Source organism: Sphaeramia orbicularis, chromosome 16, assembly GCF_902148855.1.
Source record: "Sphaeramia orbicularis chromosome 16, fSphaOr1.1, whole genome shotgun sequence".
Lineage (NCBI taxonomy): Eukaryota > Metazoa > Chordata > Actinopteri > Kurtiformes > Apogonidae > Sphaeramia > Sphaeramia orbicularis.
The window spans coordinates 54,806,123-54,832,476 of record NC_043972.1 but is presented as its reverse complement, the minus strand read 5'-3'; the positions used below and the strand labels follow the sequence as shown (position 1 = coordinate 54,832,476).

Below are 26,354 nucleotides of genomic sequence, written 5' to 3'. Positions count from 1 at the left end.
AATACACAGAACATTTAATAACAGAATGTTGGTAAAATTGCATTTACTTCTCTTAAGACATTTCAGGTTGTTCATATTTGTTCTGGTTATTCAAATGTTTTTGTAAAAGTGTAGTTTGTTAATGTAAACATTTTCATGTAATTTTACTTTTTTACACCAAAAAAAAAAACAAAACAAAAAAAACAAAGAGAAAATTTGCAGTTGTCATTATTTATAGGATATCATGATCATATTTTACTGCTCCCATCCACTTGAGAACTAATTGCTCTGTATGCATCTGTGTGTGGAATCTGAATTAAAAGGATTTTGACACCAGTGATTGTTCATTTCTACAGTGTAATTTTTGCACTTCACAAATTCATCCCAGGGGCCACATTGGACCCTTTGGCGGGCCAGATTTGGCCCCTGGGCCGCATGTTTGACACCTGTGAAATAGACGAACAACCAGTCACTCTCACATTCACACCTACGGGCAATTTAGATTAACCAATTAACCTATCAGTGCGTGTCTTTGGATGGTGGGAGGAGCACATGCAAATGAAGTAGTATTTACGAAGTATTTACTTGATTATGTTGAATTATTTGTCCTGTGTTTCTTGTATTTTTCATTTATATTGATTATTTTGTTCATTTTTGTAAATTCTGGTGATTATTTTGTTATATTTATTCGTTAAATATTTTCTTCATGTTTCCAGGGTGAACCCTGCCTTCACTCATAAGTAGCTGGAATAGGCTCCAGTGAGGATAAAGAGGGTTCAGAAAATGAATGAATGAAGGAATTTTCTTCATGTTGCTTATTTAGTTCCTGTTGATTGTTTTGTTCTATTTTTCAGTTGCAGTGGTCATTACTTAGAGGTTCTGATGCTAGAACACTGCTGCCCATAATGTTGGAATAAAGTATTTTTCCTCTTGTCATGAATTGATTGTGAATATGTGATTTCTTGTTAATACAGTGGAACTGGACTATCCAGAATCAATCCCCAGGTGAATGTGTGAGGTTGTCAGGTTCTGTCTCTATGTTCCAGTCCTGTGGTCTGGATGCACATCAATCTAACTATGGAAGTGGGCGGGACTTTCACTGGAGGAGAACTCAACTCATCCAATCAAAGTCCATATATGACTTCTATCAGTGATCAATAGGAACTAGACTGATATCTGGAACCATTTACATGTTAGAAACCATCCAAATATGGACCATTAGAAGGAAAGGAACATTTAGAATATTTAAAAAATCTACATTTTCTAAACTGTGAACAAACTTTGTAAACATTGTCCCAAAGAAGATACAGATAAAATTGAAATGAATTCAACCAATAGTTTCAGAGAAGAAGATGTTTGAAGAAATCACTAACGGAGACGATGCCTTCACAATAACTCATCTTTCAGCGTTTTTACAAAGTGAGAGGATTATGGCTTTGGGCTGAAAATGACCATTACTTTAAAGGACCGTATTTACAGAATAAAGACATAATGTTTGGAGAAAAGTCATAAAGAGGTGGAAATATCTGGAGAATAGCCTCCACGTCTGCATTCAGTTCATCTTTTGGGCTGAAAGTTGGAAAGAATTTTGACTCTTTATTCATAAAATTCTATTTTGTCCTAATATTATAACTTTATCCTTTGTACATTTACATCCATAAACACCTGTTTATTGGTGGAATTACGGTATTTTAGTCGTAAAGGCATGTGAGTGTTATTTCCATCTGTTTCTAGATACTTCAGCATCTTTCAGCAGTAAAATGTTCATGTTCATTCATACTACTCTACATACAACTCTTCATATCTATAAACCTTCATGTCTAATGACTAATAGTAGCTCCACTGGAGTTTAATGAACAGGTTTATTGTTTTTCAGGTGAACATATCAGACAGAAATTAGTATCAGATTATAAATAACAACACAAATCTAATGAGACAAACCTGATAATGGAGAAAAATGTGAAAATATAATGATAAAATTCAGGGGTTGGACAAAATAATGGAAACACCTAACATTGTGGCATCATAGAAGGTGTTTCCATTATTTTGTCCAACCCCTGTATGTTACTTCTGTTAGTTTTACACAGGTAAAGATGATTATCATGACATCAAATAGAATAGAATAGAATAGAATAGAATAGAATAGAATAGAATAGAATAGAATAGAATAGAATAGAATAGAATAGAATAGCCTTTATTGTCATTGTGTTTTCCAGTCAGTGCAACAATATGAATAAAAAGCCAATACGTCAGAAAATACAATTATAAAACAAAACTACTAAAACAAGAAAAACGAATATAAGATTAAAAAAATAAAGTTAAGTGGAAAATCTACAAAGTCTGAAAGGCACTGTATAGTGATATTGACCCACTCATGTTATGGGTCAATTCTAGGATTCTTCTATTATAGGATGAACAGGCAGAATTATTCCAGTATATTTGAACTGTCTGTATGGGCTCCTGAAATCCGGAACCTAATGAAACAAATGACATTGTATTGGTTAGTTTGGTTTAAATTGTTTTATGGATGGATATAAATGATATGGACATAAATATTGGGACACATGTCTACAGCTGTAGGATGTCCTGTTCATGATGATTTGAGACATAAACATAAATATTTCCATAAAGTTTAATGGGAGGTTTTTGTTCCTCCAGTGATCAGCCATAACATTCTGACATTTACAGGTAAAGTAGTATTAATATTGATTATGTCATTACAATGGGACCTCTCAGTGGGTGGGATTTACACTATATGGACACGTTGAATTCAGGTGTTTGTTTTCTAACAGGGGTCTGGGATACAAAACAATAGTGACAAATGTCATAATATAGATTTATATTAGGACAAATATCATTGCATTGGTTAGTTTGGTTTAAATTGTAATATTGATGTATATAAATGATCTGGATACAAATATTGGGACACATCATGTCTCCAGCTGTCATCCTGCTCCTTTTCGAATGTTTTCTTTTCTTTTTAAATAAAACTTTTCGTTGTTTGGTTTAAATGATATATTCATAATAAATAAACAAACAGCTGGCAGATGTCCTGTTTATGCTGATTTCAGATATAAACATATGTATTCCTTAAAGTTTAAAGGGAAATTTTTCTTCCTAAGTGAGATGTGAAGAAAGTAGATGGTTAGTTGTGGTTGAAATGTTTTATTTACAGTCAGAGTATGATAAATATTTTAGAAATTTAGAGGTAGAACATTTAAAATCATAGTCATGGATAAAAAAAAGAAAGAAAAAAAAAACAATCAGTGTTGAGAGAAATTAAGTAAAAACCATCTCTGATTTTGGAAGCAAAGATACTACTGTACTGTACGGTCAGTAAGAGAACATGTGTTTGAAATGTCACAATATCACAACGTTGTGAAGAACAAACCCCAGATGACGCACATAATCCAGTCCTCCAGTTGTTAGCAAACGTTCACGTCAACCTGTTCAGAGTTCTTCCTTCCCTTCCAAATCATGTCTATATGATCCACATCCAGTTGGAATCCTCTGTCCACTTTACTGGGAGGTGTTGGACTTGGTCCAATCTGAGGAACATCGCTGATATGAAGTTTTGGGAGCTCCTGAAGACAGCGCGTGTAGACCGTCTCCATAGTTACACCAGAAACAACACAGCAGTGTTGACTTTAGAATACCTGGTCGTCATAGCGACGCTCCCCGTAACTTCCGTGTTGTTCCGTCAAACTCACGCTGAATCTTTTCATCGTCCACCAAGGACAGAAATGTCTGAACCTCCTGGACCGACCTCGGTGTGGTTTTGCGGGCTGTCATCATGGATTAGCCTACCGCTATATTTACTGTATACTTCCACATCTGGTTTGTTAAAATGGCGGGGCGCGCATTGATGACGCATTTACGTAGCGCCAGATCTCTGACCGGCCGTTACCATAGATACGCTATACTTTACATGGACGAATCAAAGCGCTGTATATTTAAATTACCAACCAATCAGAATGCAGCTTGTTGTCATTCCAGGAAGTGCCAGCCCCGTTTGTTCCTCCTTTGTTTTTGCTGTTAGAGCCAGAGACAAGCCGTGAAGCGGGTTCATCCAACTTCATTCTACTCGATGTTAGTCGGTGGGTTTGGACACAGATTCTCATCTTTTGATACTTAGGAGCAGTTTGAGCTCAAATCTCCCCAAGTCTTTTTCCTCCTGGATATCTCGGTGCTCTCCGCTATAGTTAGTCGGTACCGGAGCTCCTAACTCTCGTACAGTGAAGCGGAGACGGTCACGTGAGTTTGGATGGATTTCCTTTTCAGTCCTCGCGCTGCTTGAACATGCTCCGGTTGTTTAGTAAAGTTAAATGTTCATCCTGTTTTTTATTCCCATGTCTCCTGTTACAGTGGATGTAAATTCGGGCTGTGTGAGCTGCACTAACGTCCATGAGCAAAGTTCTGTCCAACATCCCATTCTGGTGAGTGCACTGTGTTCTGTTTTCAATAAAAGCTCAAAAATAGCCGTGGGTTTCAGCTTTAGCCTTTGAATCACCGTGGCTACTGCCTTCCATACACACAACAACAAAAGCACCTCCTGATTCTACCATACCGTGGTAAGGGTAATGTTCGACTGCCCTCTGGTGGTGAAACTGAATTGGTGCAAATCACTCCTATCAACACATCCCTCTGTCTGTAGATGAAAACTGAATAATACCAACACAAGGCAATCACAGATTGTACTGTAGCATCTAAACTGACCTCATTATCAGATGTTTACACATGAACCACTTTGAACATTCAACTCTCCTCACCCCAAACTGTTCCCACAAAGTTAGGAGCATGGAATTGTTCTCTTGGTATACTGAAGCAAGAGATTTTGGAAAATTCCAAATCCAGATTTTATTTTTGGCCAAAATTGTGCAGCCATACATGGATGAACAGCAAACTGAAGTAGAACTATTAAAAAACAGAACAGCTGGTGTTAGAATAATTACCAATAACTAGAACAAATGTACATAAGTGTTAATATTATGACTACAAATACAAGTATTAACAGTGGATATACTACCACTACAAATACAAGTATTAACAGTGGATATACTACCACTACAAATACAAGTATTAACAGTGGGTATACTACTACTACAAATACTAGTATGAACAGTGGATATACTACTACTACAAATACAAGTATTAACAGTGCATATACTACTACTACAAATACAAGTATTAACAGTGGATATACTACTACTACAAATACTAGTATGAACAGTGGATATACTACTACTACAAATACTAGTATGAACAGTGGATATACTACTACTACAAATACTAGTATGAACAGTGGATATACTACTACTACTAAAAATACAATCATTAACAGTGCATATACTACTACTACAAATACAAGTATTAGCAGTGGATATACTACTACTACTACAAATACAAGTATTAACAGTGGATGTACTACTACTACAAAAAATACAATCATTAACAGTGCATATACTACTACTACAAATACAAGTATTAGCAGTGGATATACTACTACTACTACAAATACAAGTATTAACAGTGGATGTACTACTACTACAAATACAAGTATTAGCAGTCGATATACTACTACTACTACAAATACAAGTATTAACAGTGGATATACTACTACTACAAATACTAGTATGAACAGTGGATATACTACTACTACTACAAATACAAGTATTAACAGTGGATGTACTACTACTACAAATACAAGTATTGACAGTGGATGTACTTCTACCACAAATACTAGTATTTACAGTGGATATACTACTACTAAAAATACAAGTATTAACAGTGGATATACTACTACTACTGCAAATACAAGTATTAACAGTGGATGTACTACTACTACAAATACAAGTATTAACAGTGGATGTACTACTACTACTGCAAATACAAGTATTAACAGTGGATGTACTACTACTAGCACAATTACAAGTATTAACCGTGGATATACTACTACTACAAATACAAGTATTAACAGTGGATGTACTACTACTACTAAAAATACAAGCATAAACAGTGGATATCCTACGACTACAAATACAAGTATTGACAAAGGATATACTACTACTACAAATACAAGTATTAACAGTGGATGTACTACTGCAAATACCAGTATTAACAGTGGATATTCTACTACTACAAATACTAGTATTAACAGTGGATGTACTACTACTACTACAAATACTAGTGTTAACAGTGGATGTACTACTACTACTAAAAATACAAGCATTAACAGTGGACATACTAGTACTACAAATACAAGTATTAAAAGTTTATGTGCTACTACTACAAATACAAGTATTAACAGTGGATATACTACGACTACAAATACAAGTATTGACAGTGGATGTACTACTGCAAATACCAGTATTAACAGTGGATATTCTACTACTACAAATACTAGTATTAACAGCGGATGTACTACTACTACTACAAATACTAGTATTAACAGTGGATGTACTACTACTAGCACAATGACAAGTATTAACAGTGGATATACTACTACTACAAATACAAGTATTAACAGTGGATGTACTACTACTAGCACAATGACAAGTATTAACAGTGGATATACTACTACTACAAATACTAGTATTAACAGTGGATGTACTACTACTAACACAATGACAAGTATTAACAGTGGATATTCTACTACTACAAATACTAGTATTAACAGCGGATGTACTACTACTACTACAAATACTAGTATTAACAGTGGATGTACTACTACTACTGCAAATACAAGTATTAACAGTGGATGTACTACTACTAGCACAATGACAAGCATAAACAGTGGATATCCTACGACTACAAATACAAGTATTAACAGTGGATATACTACGACTACAAATACAAGTATTGACAAAGGATATACTACTACTACAAATACAAGTATTAACAGTGGATGTACTACTGCAAATACCAGTATTAACAGTGGATATTCTACTACTACAAATACTAGTATTAACAGTGGATGTACTACTACTACTACAAATACAAGTATTAACAGTGGATATACTACGACTACAAATACAAGTATTAACAGTGGATGTACTACTACTACTACAAATACAAGCATTAACAGTGGATATACTAGTACTACAAATACAAGTATTAAAAGTTTATGTGCTACTACTACAAATACAAGTATTAACAGTGGATATACTACGACTACAAATACAAGTATTGACAAAGGATATACTACTACTACAAATACAAGTATTAACAGTGGATGTACTACTGCAAATACCAGTATTAACAGTGGATATTCTACTACTACAAATACTAGTATTAACAGTGGATGTACTACTACTACTACAAATACAAGTATTAACAGTGGATGTACTACTACTACAAATACTAGTATTAACAGTGGATGTACTACTACTACTACAAATACAAGTATTAACAGTGGATGTACTACTACTACTACAAATACAAGTATTAACAGTGGATATACTACTACTAGTACAAATACAAGTATTAACAGTGGATATACTACTACTACAAATACAAGTATTAACAGTGGATGTACTACTACTACTACAAATACAAGTATTAACAGTGGATGTACTATTACTACTAAAAATACAAGCATTAACAGTGGATATACTAGTACTACAAATACAAGCATTAAAAGTTTATGTGCTATTACTACAAATACAAGTATTAACAGTGGATATACTACGACTACAAATACAAGTATTAAAAGTTTATGTACTACTGCTACAAATACAAGTATTAACAGTGGATGTACTACTACTACTACAAATACAAGTGTTAACAGTGGATGTACTACTACTACTAAAAATACAAGCATTAACAGTGGATATACTAGTACTACAAATACAAGTATTAAAAGTTTATGTGCTATTACTACAAATACAATTATTAACAGTGGATATACTACGACTACAAATACAAGTATTAAAAGTGGATATACTACTACTACAAATACAAGTATTAAAAGTTTATGTGCTATTACTACAAATACAAGTATTAACAGTGGATATACTACGACTACAAATACAAGTATTAAAAGTGGATATACTACTACTACAAATACCAGTATTAACAGTGGATATACTACTACTACAAATACAAGCATTAAAAGTTTATGTGCTATTACTACAAATACAAGTATTAACAGTGGATATACTACTACTAGTACAAATACAAGTATTAACAGTGGCTATACTACTACTACAAATACAAGTATTAACAGTGGATGTACTACTACTACTACAAATACAAGTATTAACAGTGGATGTACTATTACTACTAAAAATACAAGCATTAACAGTGGATATACTAGTACTACAAATACAAGCATTAAAAGTTTATGTGCTATTACTACAAATACAAGTATTAACAGTGGATATACTACGACTACAAATACAAGTATTAAAAGTTTATGTACTACTGCTACAAATACAAGTATTAACAGTGGATGTACTACTACTACTACAAATACAAGTGTTAACAGTGGATGTACTACTACTACTAAAAATACAAGCATTAACAGTGGATATACTAGTACTACAAATACAAGTATTAAAAGTTTATGTGCTATTACTACAAATACAATTATTAACAGTGGATATACTACGACTACAAATACAAGTATTAAAAGTGGATATACTACTACTACAAATACAAGTATTAAAAGTTTATGTGCTATTACTACAAATACAAGTATTAACAGTGGATATACTACGACTACAAATACAAGTATTAAAAGTTTATGTGCTATTACTACAAATACAAGTATTAACAGTGGATATACTACGACTACAAATACAAGTATTAAAAGTGGATATACTACTACTACAAATACCAGTATTAACAGTGGATATACTACTACTACAAATACAAGCATTAAAAGTTTATGTGCTATTACTACAAATACAAGTATTAACAGTGGATATACTACTACTACAAATACAAGCATTAAAAGTTTATGTGCTATTACTACAAATACAAGTATTAACAGTGGATATACTACTACTAGTACAAATACAAGTATTAACAGTGGCTATACTACTACTACAAATACAAGTATTAACAGTGGATGTACTACTACTACTACAAATACAAGTATTAACAGTGGATGTACTATTACTACTAAAAATACAAGCATTAACAGTGGATATACTAGTACTACAAATACAAGTATTAACAGTGGATACACTACTACTGCAACTGCTAGTACAAAATAACTCATTTGTACATTAATGAATCTGCATCAATTTTCAAATGTACAATAAGAATATTGAGTTTATTTGCATATTCAGGCCCTCAAAACTTCCTGCAAAGCTTTATAATAATAATAATAATAATAATAATAATAATAATAATAATAATAATAATAATAATAATAATAATAACAATAATAGAGAACATTACAGGTACAGTAGGACCTTTGCTTCTAATTCTCAGCACTTGGACCCTAACAACACATTTAATTCATCTAATTTAGTTCCAATGAAAAAAGTAAACAGTATTTTCAGTGTTTTGTGATTTTGTAACTATTTAAAGAATGTACCAACACTAGAGAGAACCTGACATTTTCAACATCTTTCAATATTTCTGTTATTATTTGGGTTTTTTTTTTGGTCTTATACACATCTCTTAAGGAGAAACCATCAAATATTGGTTGTCTTGAAAATCTTGTTTCATCGATTGCCTAACTAGTTGATTTTTTTCTATCTGCTTAATCTGTTTTGAGACAGATGTGTTTGTTCTGTTCCATTCCATTGCATTTTAGTGACTACCTCTTCTTTTTCTGTTTGTTTTCATGTAGAAAGAAACCAAAGGTGGATTTGAACTGAAACCTGAAATCATATCTGGAGGAAGACCAAGATCAGCTGATTCCAGCAAACATGGATGGAAGACCCACCTGTGACCAGTGTGGGAAGACTTTCACCACAGCAGGTCACTTAAAAGTCCACCAACGCATCCACACTGGAGAAAGACCATATAACTGTGACCAGTGTGAGAAGAGTTTTATCTCAGCAACTGTCTTAAAAGAACACCAGCGCATCCACACTGGAGAAAGACCATATGACTGTGACCAGTGTGGGAAGACGTTCACCACAGCAGGTCATTTAAAAATCCACCAACGCATCCACACTGGAGAACGACCATATTACTGTGGCCAGTGTGAGAAGACTTTCACCACAGCAGGTCACTTAAAAATCCACCAACGCATCCACACTGGAGAAAGACCATATGACTGTGACCAGTGTGAGAAGAGTTTTATCACAGCAAGTGTCTTTAAATATCACCAACGCATCCACACTGGAGAAAGACCATATGACTGTGACCAGTGTGGGAAGACTTTCACCACAGCAGGTCAGTTAAAAATCCACCAACGCATCCACACTGGAGAAAGACCATATAACTGTGAACAGTGTGAGAAGACTTTTACCATTGCAGGTAATTTAAAAAAGCACCAGCGCAGCCACACTGGAGAAAGACCATATAACTGTGACCAGTGTGGGAAGACTTTCACCACAGCAGGTCACTTAAAAATCCACCAACGCATCCACACTGGAGAAAGACCATATGACTGTGACCAGTGTGGGAAGACTTTCATCACAATGAGTGGGCTGAAGGAACACTTACGCATTCACACTGGAGAAAAACCATATGACTGTGACCAGTGTGGGAAGACTTTCACCACAGCAAGTGACTTAAAAACACACCAACGCATTCACTCTGGAGAAAGACCATATGACTGTGACCAGTGTGGGAAGACTTTCAGATCCTCTTCCGCTTTACGTTCTCACCACCGTGTTCACCACAAGAATTTGATGTACTCCTGTGATAAGTGTGCAAAGATATTCCGGTCCTATTCCTCTTACAGGTGTCACCAACAGACCCATATTGGATCCCAATCAGCGTAGATTTGGTGAAAGATGTCTTCTCACAGGTTCACAATGTACCAAACATGAACGTGTCAAACATTTCCACAAAAGACAAAAACTGAACAGTTTTACAAAAATAAGATTGTTGACAATCAATGTCATAAAACACCAAAACAGTTGGAGTGTTATCAATGTCCAAACAGATCCTCGTCATCCTCTGCTCTCTCCAGTCATCAGCGCAGATGTAAATCATCAGTGTCTGGACCAAACAGTACCTCAGCATCAGATGAGAAGAAGAAAACCAGTTTGTCTGAACCAGTAGCACTGACTTCTTCTGAAAAGAACATCAGACTTCAAAACCTCCAGATCAGGCTTCACAGGATCCAGATGTGAAGACAAACACCAGACTGAAAGCCGTGTTTTGTTGTCTTCAGAGTACAGAAGTGTGTTCTAATGCACCACTCTGTAGCAGGAAGCAGGAGGTGCCATCACTGGTAAGGCGGGGGAAGGGAAGGGTAGAAATCAGACCCACCTGAGAGCTGTGTGGTGGAGGGAAACTCAAACAAAGGGGAGACTGGAAGGAGGTCTGATCAACAGAAGTGACAACGAAAAGGAAAGGAGGAAAAGACTTAATGTAACTAAAACTGAGGAACCTGGAAATGGACTGGTGTGGACCCAGGACACATTCTCTCTCTCTCTCTCTCTCTCTCTCTCTCTCTCTCTCTCTCTTTCTTTTCAAACTGTAATCTCATTGTTAGCTGGTGTTGTGTGTTTGGGTGAATTCAGGGGCGCTCTGTTGGTATGGAAGTTTGATTTAGTACTTGAACTACTTTCTATTAACTTTTGTGTTCATAAGGTGACTTTATTAGTAGACTGCATACTGTGGTTTGATTATTATGTATTTGATTGTGGTTAGTATTTTGTGACATGAATTTAAAGTAACTTGTGGAGCTATTTACAGAATAACTTAACCTTTTTAATATAATCTTAAAGCATAAAAGATTACTAGATAAGTTTAACATAAAACTGTAAGATGAACTAAACCAAAATTCATTAGTTTAAATATCTTAATAAAATGCACTTAACTTTACTCACTTTATATGAGCTTTCCAAAGCATCAGTTTGTGGTTCAAATCTTAATATCTTACTAAAAGTTAAACTCTAAATGAACTATTTCATCATTAGTTGTAATTTAAACACTTAAAATGAGTTACTTCTGAAAACTACTGTGTATATAATTGTTCTCAACTTGCTGTGTTCATTTAATTATATTTAATGTTGATCGAATCTGTATAATTTATTGTGTAACTTAACTGCTGACTTGCTCAGTTATGGTTGTATCTACTTTAGCTTATTTTATGTTGTATGGTGTTTACACTGGTGTTTGTTTGTTTCTTGTTTAAAGGTTTTTTACCTAATCTGATCATCTAATCAGCTAAATCATCTGATTTAATTAATCTAATTGTCTGATCTCCTGATCCCTGTTCTAAAATAAATGGAGAAATAAATGGACAAAAGGTGAAACATCAGCAGTCAGTCTGTCCCTTCCAAGTGTGGGGAAATTGCACAGAAAAGATAGATACACTTGTTTCTCTCTCTCTCTCTCTCTCTCTCTCTCTCTCTCTCTCTCTCTCTCTCTCTCCTCTCTCTCTCTCTCTCCTCTCTCTCTCTCCTCTCTCTCTCTCTCTCTCTCTCTCTCTCTCTCTCTCTCTCTCTCTCTCTCTCTCTCTCTCTCTCTCTCTCTCTCTCTCTCTCTCTCTCTCTCTCTCTCTCTCTCTCTCTCTCTCTCTCTCTCTCTCTGCTGTCCAAATATTCATGGACATAAGACAGATATGTGTGCATATTAGTCTATAGTTGTGCAAAAAATAAATATTTGTAAACTTATGAATGAGTTCAGTTGTACATAAAATGTAGAGTGTGTATTTTATCAGAATACAAATTAATAAGTTTTGACATCAAGAATTACAAACAGTGCCTGTCAAACAACCTGCTGTTTGATGGAAAATCATTGAAATGAACAATAACAAAAAAAAAATCCACAGCATCACCGTGACAACACCATTTGCAGAATTTTTTACTAAGTTTTGAACAGTAACGTCTGCACATGACTCTGACTAAATCTGAGTTTGTTAAAATACAATGAAAGTAAATTACAAAAAGAAGCTTTAAAAAAGAGCTTAAAATCCAAAATGGTGAACATTTAGTTGAGGTCATGTGACTGGTTTAGTTTTTTGTCTGGGGTGATGGATGTGAACCAGATTTCACACATGTAGGTGAACCTTGTGGACTGTAGAGGTTTAGAATTAGGGGGCAGCACTGCACCACTTTTATGTCCATTCATGAACTTCATCTACAAAAATCCAAATCAATATGACTGACGTGTTGTGTGAGTTTTTGAACAAGTTCCGTGTAAATTCAGATCCATTTCAGGTCAAATAGAGTAATACTGTCAGCAGATACAACAGGGCCCCGCCCACACACTGTGACTGGATCTAATTATATTCTAAAGCTGCTGTAAATGGGGAATAAAAGTCATGTGGAGAACCATGTCCCTGGACCGTCTAGGTCTGGACCAGGACCCAACTGTTTACAAGGTCTGGATCCAAGACCCCCTGCTTTCACAGACTTTCAAACTCCACTGTAAATCACATCAGGAGGAAACGGACAGAAAAATGGTCCTGAAATGAGTGGAAGTTAAAGTCCATAAATCCAGTCCCTATCCACAGTTTGGATCTGTGCTGTGGACTGTAGAGGACAGAGCTGATAGGGGCGTTCATGGTCCAATAAACACCTGTTATGACAAAGTCAGATGATGCTGCATCAGCTGATCTTTGACCTGGTCCTGCAGGTTGGGACTGGTTTATGGTTTTACTGGTTATGGCTTCGTCTCAGACACATGAGACAGAAACAGGAGGAGGAGCAGAGGCTTTGAGCGTCAGGACAGACAGGTGTCTGCAGACCAACACAGAGCTTTGTCTCCAAACTGATGCCTTCAGCCAGCGTTCAGCCACAGGAAGTGGAGCTTCGTCAACACGTCTGGACACGGCTTTGATTGACACAAACAGGACCAGACCAGACTTTGCTGGTTTTGGTCGCAGACTGGTGAGTAATGATGACCTCCTCCCTCTGGAGCTGGTTTTAGGAGGCGTTTAGGGGTCACTATGTAATGCATTTAGGCTAGGTGGACCCACTGCAGGGGGTAAGGAACGTGGAATTACTAATAATGACCAGAAGTAGATCTGGAGGGAGCCATAAAATTGTCTGAATTATACACAAAGGCCCAAGTAAGTTTAGAATATGTTTATAGAAAAAAATGAATGCATATATTTTAACAGATATTGAATAATACCAGTATTATTATATCAAATAGTTTGTATTATGTTATCAAGCAGTTTATGAATTCAATATATGATTATATAATATAAGTTATATAATATAATAATCAAACCCAAAACAAAAGTACAAATTGAATACCTCAGTCATTTAAAAAAAAAAAAAAAAAACAGTGCAATGTCTATTTTCAAAACAATCAAGTCCATTTGTGGGAAGGAAAGTTTTTGATGTGTGTCCAAAGTTAGGACACGACAATGTTCATGTCCATGTAAGGAACAGTCTAATGTTTAACCACACAGGGGCCCACAAATGCTGCATTTCCATTATGTGGAACTGGCTCCACTCCACTCTGGTACCAGGTCCAAATCCTGGAGACCGTTTCCATTACAGGATTTTGACTTTACAGTACCTGGACGTCAGAGCGACGCAGCGCCGAACTTCTGTCTTCTGCTCAGAGTTACTGATAAACTTGTTTGTTGCATGTTGTCCCGTCAAACTCAAGCTGAATTTTTCATTGCCCACCAAAGACAGAAATGCGTGAACCTCCTGGACCGACTATGGTGTAGTTTTGCAGGCTGTCATCGTGGATTAGCCTACTGCTATATTTACTGTCAACTTCCACATCAGTTTTTTTTTTTAAAATGACGGGTCACTGCACATTGATGACGCAATGACGCAGAGACAACTCTCTGACCCATCAGTGGTCTGCAGTGTTTACACATCACATTTTAGTATCTCTTGAAACCTCGGCAGAGTAGATACTAAATAAACAGTACCAGGTACCAAATTTTCCAGGTCCTTTTACGTAATGGAAACACAAAGAAGCCCGAGTCGAGTCGAGCCAGTTCCACGAAGTGGAAATGCAGCAAAAGTGGTAACAAGGGAGCAGGGGAAGAATTCACTTTCCTACCACATGATGGTCAGAGGCAGGGAATGGATGTAGTTCATCCTCCTCACAGAAGGTGGGGTTAGGGTGGCTCGCCAGACCCTAGATTGTCTTCAAAGTGGGGGGGGGGGGGGGGGGGCTGACCTGAATTAGAATCACATTGTCACAAAATATAACTTGGACTAGCTTTACACTTTATACACAGTTTGTACCATTAGTAAAATAAAATAAAAATACATATCATTAATGATTTCACATTGTAATAACCATCTAACAGTCGTATTCAAATCATGCATTATCTTAGTGATTATGAAACATTTCATTTATAAAAATAAATAAGTGCACTTGCCAAAAACATCAAAATGATTTAGCATTAAAGCTAATAAATTTGTATTTATAATTTATTATTATTAACAATGTTAAACCTTCCACATAAACAGTTGTGCAACAATCAAGTCGATGAATTCTTTGAAATGAACCGCTACGTTCATTCAAGTAAGCTTACATTCAGAACCCCATAACCGCAAAAGGCCTGACGCAAAAACCACACAATTAAATACATTATTAAGGTCAAAATGAATACATGAAAGTTTCCTTTACACAGGAAAAGGTAAGCCTTTAATTTGGCTTTAAAATTAAATCAAATATTTTTCCTTTTTAACTAATACCATCCATCCATCCATCCGTTTTCTTCCTCTCATCTGGGTCATGGACTCAACAGTCTAATCATGGATGCCCAGACTCCTCCCCCTCCTCAGACTCCTCCTCCAGCTCCTCCAGGTGGAACCTGAGGTGTTCCCAGTCCAGCCCACAGACATAGTCTCTCCAGTGTGTCCTAGGTCTTCCTCGAGGCCTCCTCCTGGTGGGTCATGCCTGGAACACCTCCCCAGGAAGGCGTCCAGGAGGCATCTGAAACAGATGTCTGATCCACCTCAGCTGGTCCCTCTGGATGTGGAGGAGCAGCGGCTCTACTCTAAGCTCCTCCCTGGTGACTGAGCTCCTCCTCCTATTCCTAAGGGTGTGCCCAGCCCCCCTATGGAGGAAACTCATTTAGACCGCTTGTATCTGGGATCTGGTCCTTTCAGTCATGACCCAAAGCTCATGACCACAGGTGAGAGTAGGAACGTAGATTGACCGTTAATGGAGAGCTTCGCCTTTCGACTCAGCTCCTTCTGTACCACGACAGACCGATACAACAACCACATCGCTGCACCGATCTGCCTAATACCGCCATTAGGAATAATTAAACTAAGGCCGCTAGCATTAGCTAAATTAGCCATTATCTTATCAGAGTACGGCACAGCAGCGGAGAATGGTTTAGTCCAAAGACGGCAGTTTAAACTGTCCTATTTAAAACAGCATGACTAGGAGTGTGTATTAGGAAGAATCCAGCAATACGATACAAATCACAATACTAGGATCACGATACGATATATCATGATACTGTTAAAAAGGCAATTTTTTGTTTGTTTCTTTTTTTTTTAAGATTATTTCCTGGAAGGATTGAATTACACCAGAAATATGTTTAAATACTAAACATATTTTTTTATTTCAGAACAGGATCTAATGCGATATCACAACATTTTTCTAATTCTCCTAGTTTCCAAAGGAACTACCATCTGCCTCTCAGAGAGTAAAAAGGGCTTTTAGGACGCTTCCAATAGCCATTATTTAATAAAACAGTGTTAAATAATAATAAATAAGATAGAAACAATAAAGAAATCCAAAAAACAAAAATAAACCTCCGCCATATCTGCATTTGAATAAATACCTAAAAATATCGATACAGTACATTTTAATATCGATACAGTATTGTGAAATGAAATATCGCGACACATTGTAGAACTGATATTTTCTAACACCCCTAAGCATGACAGCCACAGCCACGAGACAGCTGCCACGCAGCACCGGAAGCACACAGGAAGTGATGTGAGATGCTGCAAATTTATAGTGGCCACCTTACGCCGGTGCTGTAACCAGGTGAGATAGCTCAGGTCACATGGGTTACAGTGTGGGAAAATGGACCGTTGACATGGACCTGTTCAGTCCTGATTCAGTTCCTCTGCACAAATGTCATTATTAATGCGACAACTTAAATGACTTCATCAGTGTAAAGTCACTGGGAACAAATGTCTGAAAGTGGACGATGAAGCTGGAAAATCCTAAACTCATGCACTGAAACCTGACGACAGAAGCCGACAGTGACGACTGTCCACGTTTGTTCAGTTCAATATCTGTTGAATTCAGATGGTAGTGTTTTACAGTTTATTGGAAGGCGTTCTCCATTCCAACACCAGTCGATGGGGGTGGGACCTTTCTGTGTGGGGTTTGCATGTTCTCCCTGTGTCTGTGTGGGTTCTCTCGGGGTACTCTGGCTCCTCCCACCATCCAAAGACATGCACTGATAGGCTAATGGGTGAACTTAAATTGCCCATAGGTGTGAATGTGACAATGACTGTTTGTCTCTCTATGTTCTGCCCTGAGATGAACTGGTCACATGTCCAGGGTGAACCCCGCCTTCACTCATAAGTAGCTGGGATAGGCTCCGCCCCCATGACCCTAGTGAGGATAAAGTGAGGTTCAGATAATGAATGAATGAATGAAAGGCATTCTTGCTGTGGTCAACATCAGTCAGTCATGTCAGAGTCCGGTCGATCACAGACCATGCATTGATTTGATTGGCAGATGAGTGGTGGAGCTCATTCAGGTGAGTGGACCAATCAGAAACAGCGTTCAGAAGGTGGGTGTAAGGTGTCCAATGAGTGGAGTCTGTAGACGTAGAGAGTCGTCTTTACCACTGGTGGAGATGAACTCCCATTTATGCGACACTTTACTGACCCACGATGTCCTGAAATCAGACAAAAGACACTCTCCACAGAGAAAAGACACAAACAACACAGTGATGTTCTATTCTATATGGAAGTCATCCATTCACATGGGAGCCCTTTGGCATCACCAACATGAGCATTAGGAACTATTCATTGGATTTGTAGAACCCCGGGTCTACAATGGTATCAACTGTGTGAAATGAACAGAAATACAGAACAAACCCATATTTGATTCACAATAAAACATCAAACTCATCAAATGTTTCATATTATCCAAAGTCTTTTGAATGTAATGTCAGTGAACTGGTCTTCATAAACTGTTTCCAGGTCCATGTTTCCACTGTGGTTCATCTCCTCTTCTTTAACATCTGTCTGGAAACATCCGGACCAAGGTTCGAATAGTTTTGGATTTTTCATTATAGTTTAGTTTTAGTTAGTTTTGACTTTTTTAGCTTACCGGCCGACAAGCCGTACGCTATTGTCGTCATGCGGTGTCCGTCGCCGTCGTCGTCTGTCATTGTCTGTCGTCATCTGTCGTCCGTTACAAAAATTTCAATCATCTTCTTCTCTGAAACTACAATTCTGATTGACTTCAAACTTGGTATACAACTTCTTTATGATGATGTCAACAAAAGTTAGAGAAATTATTTGGATCCAGATCTGATTCTGGATTTGGTGCGACTTTGAAAAATTTCCCCATTATAAGAGATAGGAAGTGGATCGATGCAATAACTCAGTAAATATAAATGATATCAAGTGTAAATTTCTACAGTCCAGCCCTGATGGGGAGACGACCAAAGCATAATGGCCTCATGCTGATCAGGATCTTCTTCTGGATCCGGGAACTTTTGGAAAATTTAACATGGGCTCTTATGGGGAAAACATTTCAATCGTCTTCTTCTCCCAAACTACAGTTCTGATTGACTTCAAGCTTGGTACACAGCTTCTGTATGATGATGTCAACACAAGTGTTAAGGGTTAGTATTTTGTTGATTCTGTAGTGTGCTGTCATTTGCGATTCAGTTGTATTTTTGTAGTTTTTTTCTGTTCTCTTCTGTGTGTGGGTGTGTTCTCTTTCCCTCCAAACAGATGGCAGTTGATTGAGGATGAGCTGCAGGTGTGCTGTTGGTCTGCTGGCTGCAGCTGATTGGTGCCTCACAGATGAATTGGGAAATTTAAAAGCCAGATCTTCCTTCCTCCAAAGAGACTCCTCTCATTCCATCCCCCCTCTGTGCAGACCAGCCTGTTGTAATTTTTGTTAGAACTTTGTGAATTCAGCTATACAAGGAGGGAATCTTTTTTCTTTAAGTTTTGTTAGGTAAGATTGATGTATTTTGGCTTCCTTCGTTTGTGTTTGTAGACTATTATGATTCCCTACCTGGTTTAATTTTTATTTTTTTGTAAAGAAATATTTCATATTGCAGTGGCGTGGTTGCTGGTCATTTTCTTAATTTGCTCCTGTTTGTTAAGGGACATGGAGGGAGGGGAGTTTCACACCATGTTGCGTCTCGGCAACCCCTAGACTGAGTGTAACAACAAAGTATTGCAATTATTTCGATCCGGATCTGATTCTGGATTTGGTGCGACTTTCAATAATTTTCCCATTATAAGAGATAGGAAGCGGATTGATCCAATAAATCAGTAAGTATCAATGATATCAAGTTGGAATTTTAATTTTTTACAGATCTGATTGGAATATGACCAAAACATGGGCTATTTCTGTAATATAATAAATGCACATAACTGGGTGATAATAAATGGCATCTGGATACATTTCCCAAAGCTTTTAATTGGGCCGGTAAGCTACAGGGCCATTGGTCCTATTTTTTTTCCCTAATTCAGTTAGTTTTAATTCATTTTTAGAGCAGGTTTGCTAGTTTTTATTAGTTTTCATTTTCTTCTAAATGCTCAGTTTTAGTTTAGTTTTAGTATTAATTTTAGTTTTGTTGTATCTTTTCTCCTCTTCTCCGATGTAATCAAATAAATCCCAGACAGGACTCTGCTGCTTTCTCCCAGCTTTAGTCTCCATGTTTCCAGGTAGAGTGGGGACCAGAAGACGACTGTAAACCACAAGTGACGACAAGCGATGGACCATGACATGTTGTACGGTGCCGCTAGCTAAAATTGCTCAAGTGAAATAAATTGATTTCGTTTCAATCCAACATTGACAAAGATGAAAATGAAGGGAATTTTATCTATAATTTTTATCCGTTTCAGTTAGTTTTGTAAGCACACAATACAGTTTTAGTTAGTTATTGTTTTTTCTTTTAATTATAGTTTTTTATTTATTTCAGTTCACAAAAATGTTTTTACAATTCTAGTTTTCGTCATTTCGTCGGTCTGGACCTGAGGAGACCAGATGATGGACTTTAGAGGAATGTGGTCCCGTTCTGGTCTGATGCACATTTTACAAGGATGTTGTAGATGTTCCTTTTAAAATGACCTTTAGACCTTTGGCTTAAAATAGTTTATTTTAATTCTAATTTGATGTGTTTTCTATGTTCTACTGTCAATAAAATATGGGTTTATGAAGTTTTCAAATAATTTGATTTTGATTTGAGTGACATTTTACAGTCAGCGTCCGGACCCTTCTGGAACTGGGGTTGTAGACCTGCTCTAGACCTAGAAAACATCCATAAAACTATAAAGTCATGCTGTTTGATCAGACTCTCCATTGTTTACGTTTGGACTCTGTTTCTGTGTTTGGATGTTGATCGTCTTATATTTAGTCTCATAAAAGTTAATCATTCATGTGGTTTGAAGCAGCTTTTGGTCATTACAGTTGTTTAACCCTCAGTGTTTCCTGTTGAAAACTTTTCCATGTTGATAATCCTCCAGACCTGTGGACTCATTGACAATTTGGTGATTTATTGATCCAGTGGAATCTGATCAGGTGATAAACAGCAGCTGTTTATTCTGTGAACAAACTTCATCTTATTTACCTCATTTCTTTGTGATGGGTTAGGTGAAACCTTTCCAAATAAAAACTGAGGCTGTTTTATCTGATGTCAGTGAAGTCAACTCCTCACTGGTCTTGTCCTGTTTCCTGAGCTGCTCTTCAGGTCCCATCATCAGCTCCAGGAAGCCATCTAGTGGTCTGACAGTAGAACTACAGCAGAACCAACACGTGGATCAGCCATTACAGTTCAACTCACACTAACACCACAAACAGCACCCACAAACACCTTCATGAACTCACATCTACATTAAACACACACCATATGAGATGTGAGATGCAGGTCTTGGTCCAAAACCCTGAGTCTGGTTTATCTCTGAACTGCTGGTCCACATCTGACTCTTCTCCATCATATAACCACGTCTCAAACTCTGCTGTTTTCAGTGTTTGTTGCGTGACTGATGTGGATCCAGCAGAATGGATCAGTGTGAGGACAGAGAGGAGGGAGCCCCTCCCCCAAAGACCATCAAAAGGAACCCTCCAGGACCTGGACCTGGACCTGGACCTGGACCCGGACCCGACAGACCTCCCAAAGCTCAGAGGTGAGGCCACCATCTGGATCTGTCCACCACTGTTCTCCATGTCAGAGCTCAGCACTAAAACCACTGACATCACTATTCACAGACCTGGACCTGGACCTGCACCGGGACCAGGACCTGGATCTGGACCCAGCTGTGTATCCATGAAGAGTACTGACTCCAAGGACTGGTTTATTCTCTTCCAACAGGATCGTTCATCTGAGTCAGCGTAGGTGGTCCTCATTCAGACCTTTAGACCCCAGTGTGACACTAAATCACTTGTATGTAAATGTTGATCCGACCACAGACTCTATGGATGAACGGATCCTCCAGGACTCAGCAGAAAACTGGGTTTGGATTCCCTCATGTGATGTAGAGTTGTGTGTGTTCCGGTTCAGTTTTCAGTGCCATATTTCCATACAGTAGTAGGTCTATCCATCAGCTGGGTGGAAATCTGATGGTTGTCTGTGGACACACGGGTCCAATAGTCTGTCATTAGATTCACCTGGTTGGACTCAAGAACATCTGACTAACAAATACAGGAACTATATTACTGATTTATACTCTAGAATTATTCATCACCTGATGAACTCAGTGATCCTGATCTAATGGTTCACTGACTTTCATTGATCTGTGAGTTTTTGGATCAGTTTCACACTTTATTGATCTTCAGTGTATTGATCATTTTCTTATTGTTTCTACAGTTTGTTTAAAAGCAAAACACTGTTTTCCTGATAACCAGGATCCACCAGAGACCAGAGTCCTCTGGACCTGATCCTGGACCTGAATCCAGTAGTATGTCCTTCAGGAGTGACCGGTCCAAGGGGTACCCACCAGATTTTTCCACAGAGACGTGAGTTTGATGTAAATGTCTGATGTGTCGACTGTTTATTAAATCTATATTAAACACTGACTTTAGTTGAAAGTTTAGAACGTGTTCATTTTCAGCTGATTCTTCACATCATTGAGTCTGTTTCCATGACCACAAAAATCCAGAAACTATTAGTAATCAGATCACTGGAAGAACCAGACCTGACGCCTTTACATGCACTTAAATGTGAAAATCCTGAACCCTGGTTTAGACGCTCCAGTCCATTATGGGATGTCTTTGGGAGTTCGTCCGTACATAGTGATGATAGAATCGAACTTCCTGTTATTGTCTTCAACTCCCATTTGACTAGGTAACTTCTGTTTAGTAGGACTGTAATAGTTTGTGCACATGTGCAGATGAAACAGAACTAAATCCATCCCATGAACCTGTGAACATGCATGAAGACATGGGAGGACTGGAGACAAATCCAACTGTGTTCATCTGATGGATTCTAATCAGATTACTGCTGTGATCTGATCAAACAGATCAGATTAGACTGTTGACATGGTCACTGTAAGAATGTGACAACTCCACAAATCAACTCACCATTGGGCGTCTCCATGGTTACTGCCCATTCTTCATTCTGATTGGCTGACAGGTGTCCCTTGTTTAGTCTTCTAGTGACTGTTCAGTAAATCTTCTTCAGTGTCTGAAATGACATTTCTATGGGACTAAACTCAGTTCAGTCCTGCTGCCATGATGTGACTGATGGGGATCCTGAGAAACTGAACTCAACTAAACCTGTTGATCAACTCAAACAGTGAGTGTGAAGCTCCAAACACACTCACATGTTGATTCTCAGTGGGATCAGCAGGACCAGGACACCTTTCCCACTACAGGGGGTCATGTGACTCATGTTGACATCCAGGTGTGTCCACCTGTTGGTGTCAGTGTGGACAGACATAATGTGAGCTCATTGTTGATGATTGGTCCACAGAGTGGAGCAGCAGAGCTCAGAGGTTCCCACTGGTCTACAGGATCAGACTCAGCTGGACTCCATATTTAAGGTGAGTATATGTCCAACATCTACTGGTCCATCTGTTCTGTCCAATTATCTCCTGCTGCTGGTTTCAGACCAGTGGACGTCACTGTGTCCAACATGGACCTGAGCTTTGGTCCATGGGTGGACTTTGTGTCTTTCATCATGTTTTGTGTTCCAGCTGCTGGAGGAGAACATCTGCACTTTTGTCAAGAACGAACTGAAGAAGTTCCACCAGGTTCTAAGTACAGATTACCCAGAATGCTTAGAGAGTCTGAGTGATGAGGATGAAGAGCAGAGGAGGAGCTCAGAGGCTTTTCTGAAGATCACACTGAACTTCCTAAGGAGGCTGAAGCAGGAGGAGCTGGCTGAGCGTCTGCACCGCAGTAAGACCATTCTGTACAGATTGAACAGATGAAAATACTTGGATTTACTGTGAGACTGATGGTTTTATCTGGGTCTGCATTCAGGAAGTCAGTCTGGAGTTCAGCAGCAGAAACTGAAACATAACCTGCAGCAGAAGTTTGAGTGTGTGTTTGAGGGCATCGCTAAAGCAGGAAACCCCAAAACCCTCCTGAACCAGATCTACACAGAGCTCTACATCACAGAGGGAGGGGCTACAGAGGCCAACCAGGACCATGAGGTCAGACAGATTGAAACAGCATCCAGGAACCCACACAGACCACCAACAACCATCACATGTGAAGACATCTTTAAAACACCACCTGACAGAGATCAGCCAATCAGAACAGTGCTGACAAAGGGCGTGGCTGGCATCGGGAAAACAGTCTTAACACAGAAGTTCAGTCTGGACTGGGCTGAAGACAAAGCCAACCAGGACATCCACTTCATATTTCCATTCACCTTCAGAGAGCTGAATGTGCTGAAACAGAAGAAGTTCAGCTTGGTGGAACTGGTTCATCACTTCTTCACTGAAACCAAAGAAGCAGGAATCTGGATCTTTGAAGACCTCCAGGTGGTGTTCATCTTGGACGGTCTGGATGAGTGTCGACCTCCTCTGGACTTCAACAACACTCAGATCCTGACTGATGTTACAGAGTCCACCTCAGTGGATGTGCTGCTGATGAACCTCATCAGGGGGAACCTGCTTCCCTCTGCTCGCCTCTGGATAACCACACGACCTGCAGCAGCCAATCAGATCCCTGCTCAGTGTGTTGACATGGTGACAGAGGTCAGAGGGTTCACTGACCCACAGAAGGAGGAGTACTTCAGGAAGAAGTTCAGAGATGAAGAACAGACCAACACAATCATCTCCCACATCAAGACATCACGAAGTCTCCACATCATGTGTCACGTCCCAGTCTTCTGCTGGATCACTGCTACAGTTCTGGAGGACATGTTGAAGACCACAGACAGAAGACAACTGCCCAAGACCCTGACTGAGATGTACATCCACTTCCTGGTGGTTCAGGCCAAACTGAAGAATGCCAAGTATGATGGAAGATCTGAGACAGATCCACACTGGAGTCCAGAGACCAGGAAGATGATTGAGTCTCTGGGAAAACTGGCCTTTGAGCAGCTGAAGAAAGGAAACCTGATCTTCTATGAATCAGACCTGACAGAGTGTGGCATCGATATCAGCTCAGCCTCAGTGTACTCAGGAGTGTTCACAGAGGTCTTCAAAGAGGAGAGAGGACTGTACCAGGACAAGAGGTTCTGCTTCATTCATCTGAGTGTCCAGGAGTTTCTGGCCGCTCTTCATGTCCATCAGACCTTCATCAACACTGGAGTCAATCTGCTGTCAGAAGAAAAAAACACATCCTGGTGGTCTGAGTCCATATTCAGTATATACCAACATATATGGAAACTCTTGAGACATCAACAAACCACATCCCAGCGTTCTGGATCTGCAGAGACTCAGTTATACCAGACCGCTGTGGACCAGGCCTTACAGAGTCCAAATGGACACCTGGACCTGTTCCTCCAATTCCTCCTGGGTCTATCACTGCAGACCAATCAGAGTCTCCTACAAGGTCTGGTGAAACCAACAGGAAGAAGCTCAGAGACCAACCAGAAAACTGTTGAGTACATCAAGGAGAAGATCAGTGAGAATGTGTCTGCAGAGAGAAGCATCAACCTGTTCCACTGTCTGAATGAACTGGAGGATGGATCTCTGGTGGATCAGATCCAACAGTACCTGAGATCAGGACGTCTGTCCACAGAACAACTGTCTCCTGCTCAGTGGTCAGCTCTGGCCTTCATCTTACTGTCATCAGAAAAAGACCTGGATGTGTTTGACCTGAAGGAATACTCTGGTTCAGAGGAGGTTCTTCTGAGGCTGTTGCCAGTGGTCAAAGCCTCCAACAAAGCTCTGTGAGAACAAACAGTTGGATCAAACATCGCAAATATGGATCTATCATTTCAACCAGATCAATAACTTTATACTCATCCCTTTTGTTTTGTCCAGACTCAGTGGCTGTAACCTTTCAGAGAGAAGCTGTGAAGCTCTGTCCTCAGTTCTCAGATCCCAGTCCTGTAGTCTGACACTTCTGGATCTGAGCAACAATGACCTGAAGGATTCAGGAGCGAAGATGCTGTCAGATGGACTGACGAGTCCAGGATGCAGACTGGACACTCTCAGGTCAGGGTTCAACAAAGAACACAACACATTATTTCAGTGTTTGTCTCCAGTTGTTGGATGGATTGAACTTGTCAGTGGTTGTTTGTGTTGAACTCCAGACCAGTTCTGCTGATCTTCAACTGTGTTCAGAGTCTGGAACTCATAGACTTTACACATTGAAGTCATGTTGGTGAAGTCGCATGCATTCACAGACTCTGTTCAATGACTCCAACTCCACTCATCTCCATCCTCAGTTGATGGATGTGATGTTTTGTGTTACAGATTGTCAGGATGTCTGATCACAGAGGAAGGATGTTCTTCTCTGGTCTCAGCCCTAAAGTCCAATCCATCCCATCTCAGACTGCTAGACCTGAGCTACAACCATCCAGGAGCCTCAGGACAGGAGCTGTCTGCTCTAGTGGAGGATCCACACTGGAGACTGGACACTGTCAGGTATGGACTGAGCTGATGCATCCACAGATAATGGCAGATAGAACAGGTAGAACTGACAGGAACCATCTGTCAGAGCTGGGATCCATCCTGTATGAAGGTCCA

At 38.8% G+C, this 26,354-nt stretch overlaps 8 protein-coding genes across 11 annotated transcripts in view; 4 read left to right on the top strand and 4 right to left on the bottom strand.

The window, feature by feature from the left end:
- Positions 1 to 11,454, top strand: part of LOC115436299 (zinc finger protein 239-like) — a 210,295-nt gene extending 198,841 nt beyond the window's left edge. The window contains exon 2 of the mRNA XM_030159135.1: positions 9,782 to 11,454. Coding sequence (XP_030014995.1) covers positions 9,861 to 10,886 — 1,026 coding nt within the window. The 5' untranslated portion in view covers positions 9,782 to 9,860 and the 3' untranslated portion in view covers positions 10,887 to 11,454. The remainder of the gene's footprint in view (positions 1 to 9,781) is intronic.
- The window catches only part of LOC115435234 (NACHT, LRR and PYD domains-containing protein 5-like), a 753,056-nt gene that overhangs the window by 233,734 nt on the left and 492,968 nt on the right, over positions 1 to 26,354 (top strand).
- LOC115436241 (NLR family CARD domain-containing protein 3-like) overlaps positions 1 to 26,354 on the bottom strand; it is a 1,147,354-nt gene that overhangs the window by 865,257 nt on the left and 255,743 nt on the right. The gene's annotated exons all lie outside the window — the stretch shown is intronic.
- Positions 1 to 26,354, bottom strand: part of LOC115436242 (NLR family CARD domain-containing protein 3-like) — a 329,168-nt gene that overhangs the window by 50,749 nt on the left and 252,065 nt on the right. The gene's annotated exons all lie outside the window — the stretch shown is intronic.
- Positions 1 to 26,354, bottom strand: part of LOC115436280 (zinc finger protein 664-like) — a 204,812-nt gene that overhangs the window by 34,975 nt on the left and 143,483 nt on the right. The window lies entirely within an intron of this gene.
- Positions 4,052 to 26,354, top strand: part of LOC115435235 (zinc finger protein 664-like) — a 50,567-nt gene continuing 28,264 nt past the window's right edge. Inside the window, exon 1 of the mRNA XM_030157515.1 lies at positions 4,052 to 4,076. Within this exon, the coding sequence (XP_030013375.1) occupies positions 4,067 to 4,076 (10 nt within the window). The 5' untranslated portion in view covers positions 4,052 to 4,066. The remainder of the gene's footprint in view (positions 4,077 to 26,354) is intronic.
- LOC115436265 (zinc finger protein 345-like) overlaps positions 4,355 to 26,354 on the top strand; it is a 356,130-nt gene continuing 334,130 nt past the window's right edge. For both annotated transcript variants that reach the window (XM_030159059.1, XM_030159066.1), the window contains exon 1: positions 4,355 to 4,415. The gene's annotated coding sequence lies outside the window, so the exon portion shown is untranslated. The remainder of the gene's footprint in view (positions 4,416 to 26,354) is intronic.
- LOC115436292 (zinc finger protein 239-like) overlaps positions 22,865 to 26,354 on the bottom strand; it is a 324,079-nt gene continuing 320,589 nt past the window's right edge. Inside the window, exon 3 of the transcript XR_003937795.1 lies at positions 22,865 to 22,876. The gene's annotated coding sequence lies outside the window, so the exon portion shown is untranslated. The remainder of the gene's footprint in view (positions 22,877 to 26,354) is intronic.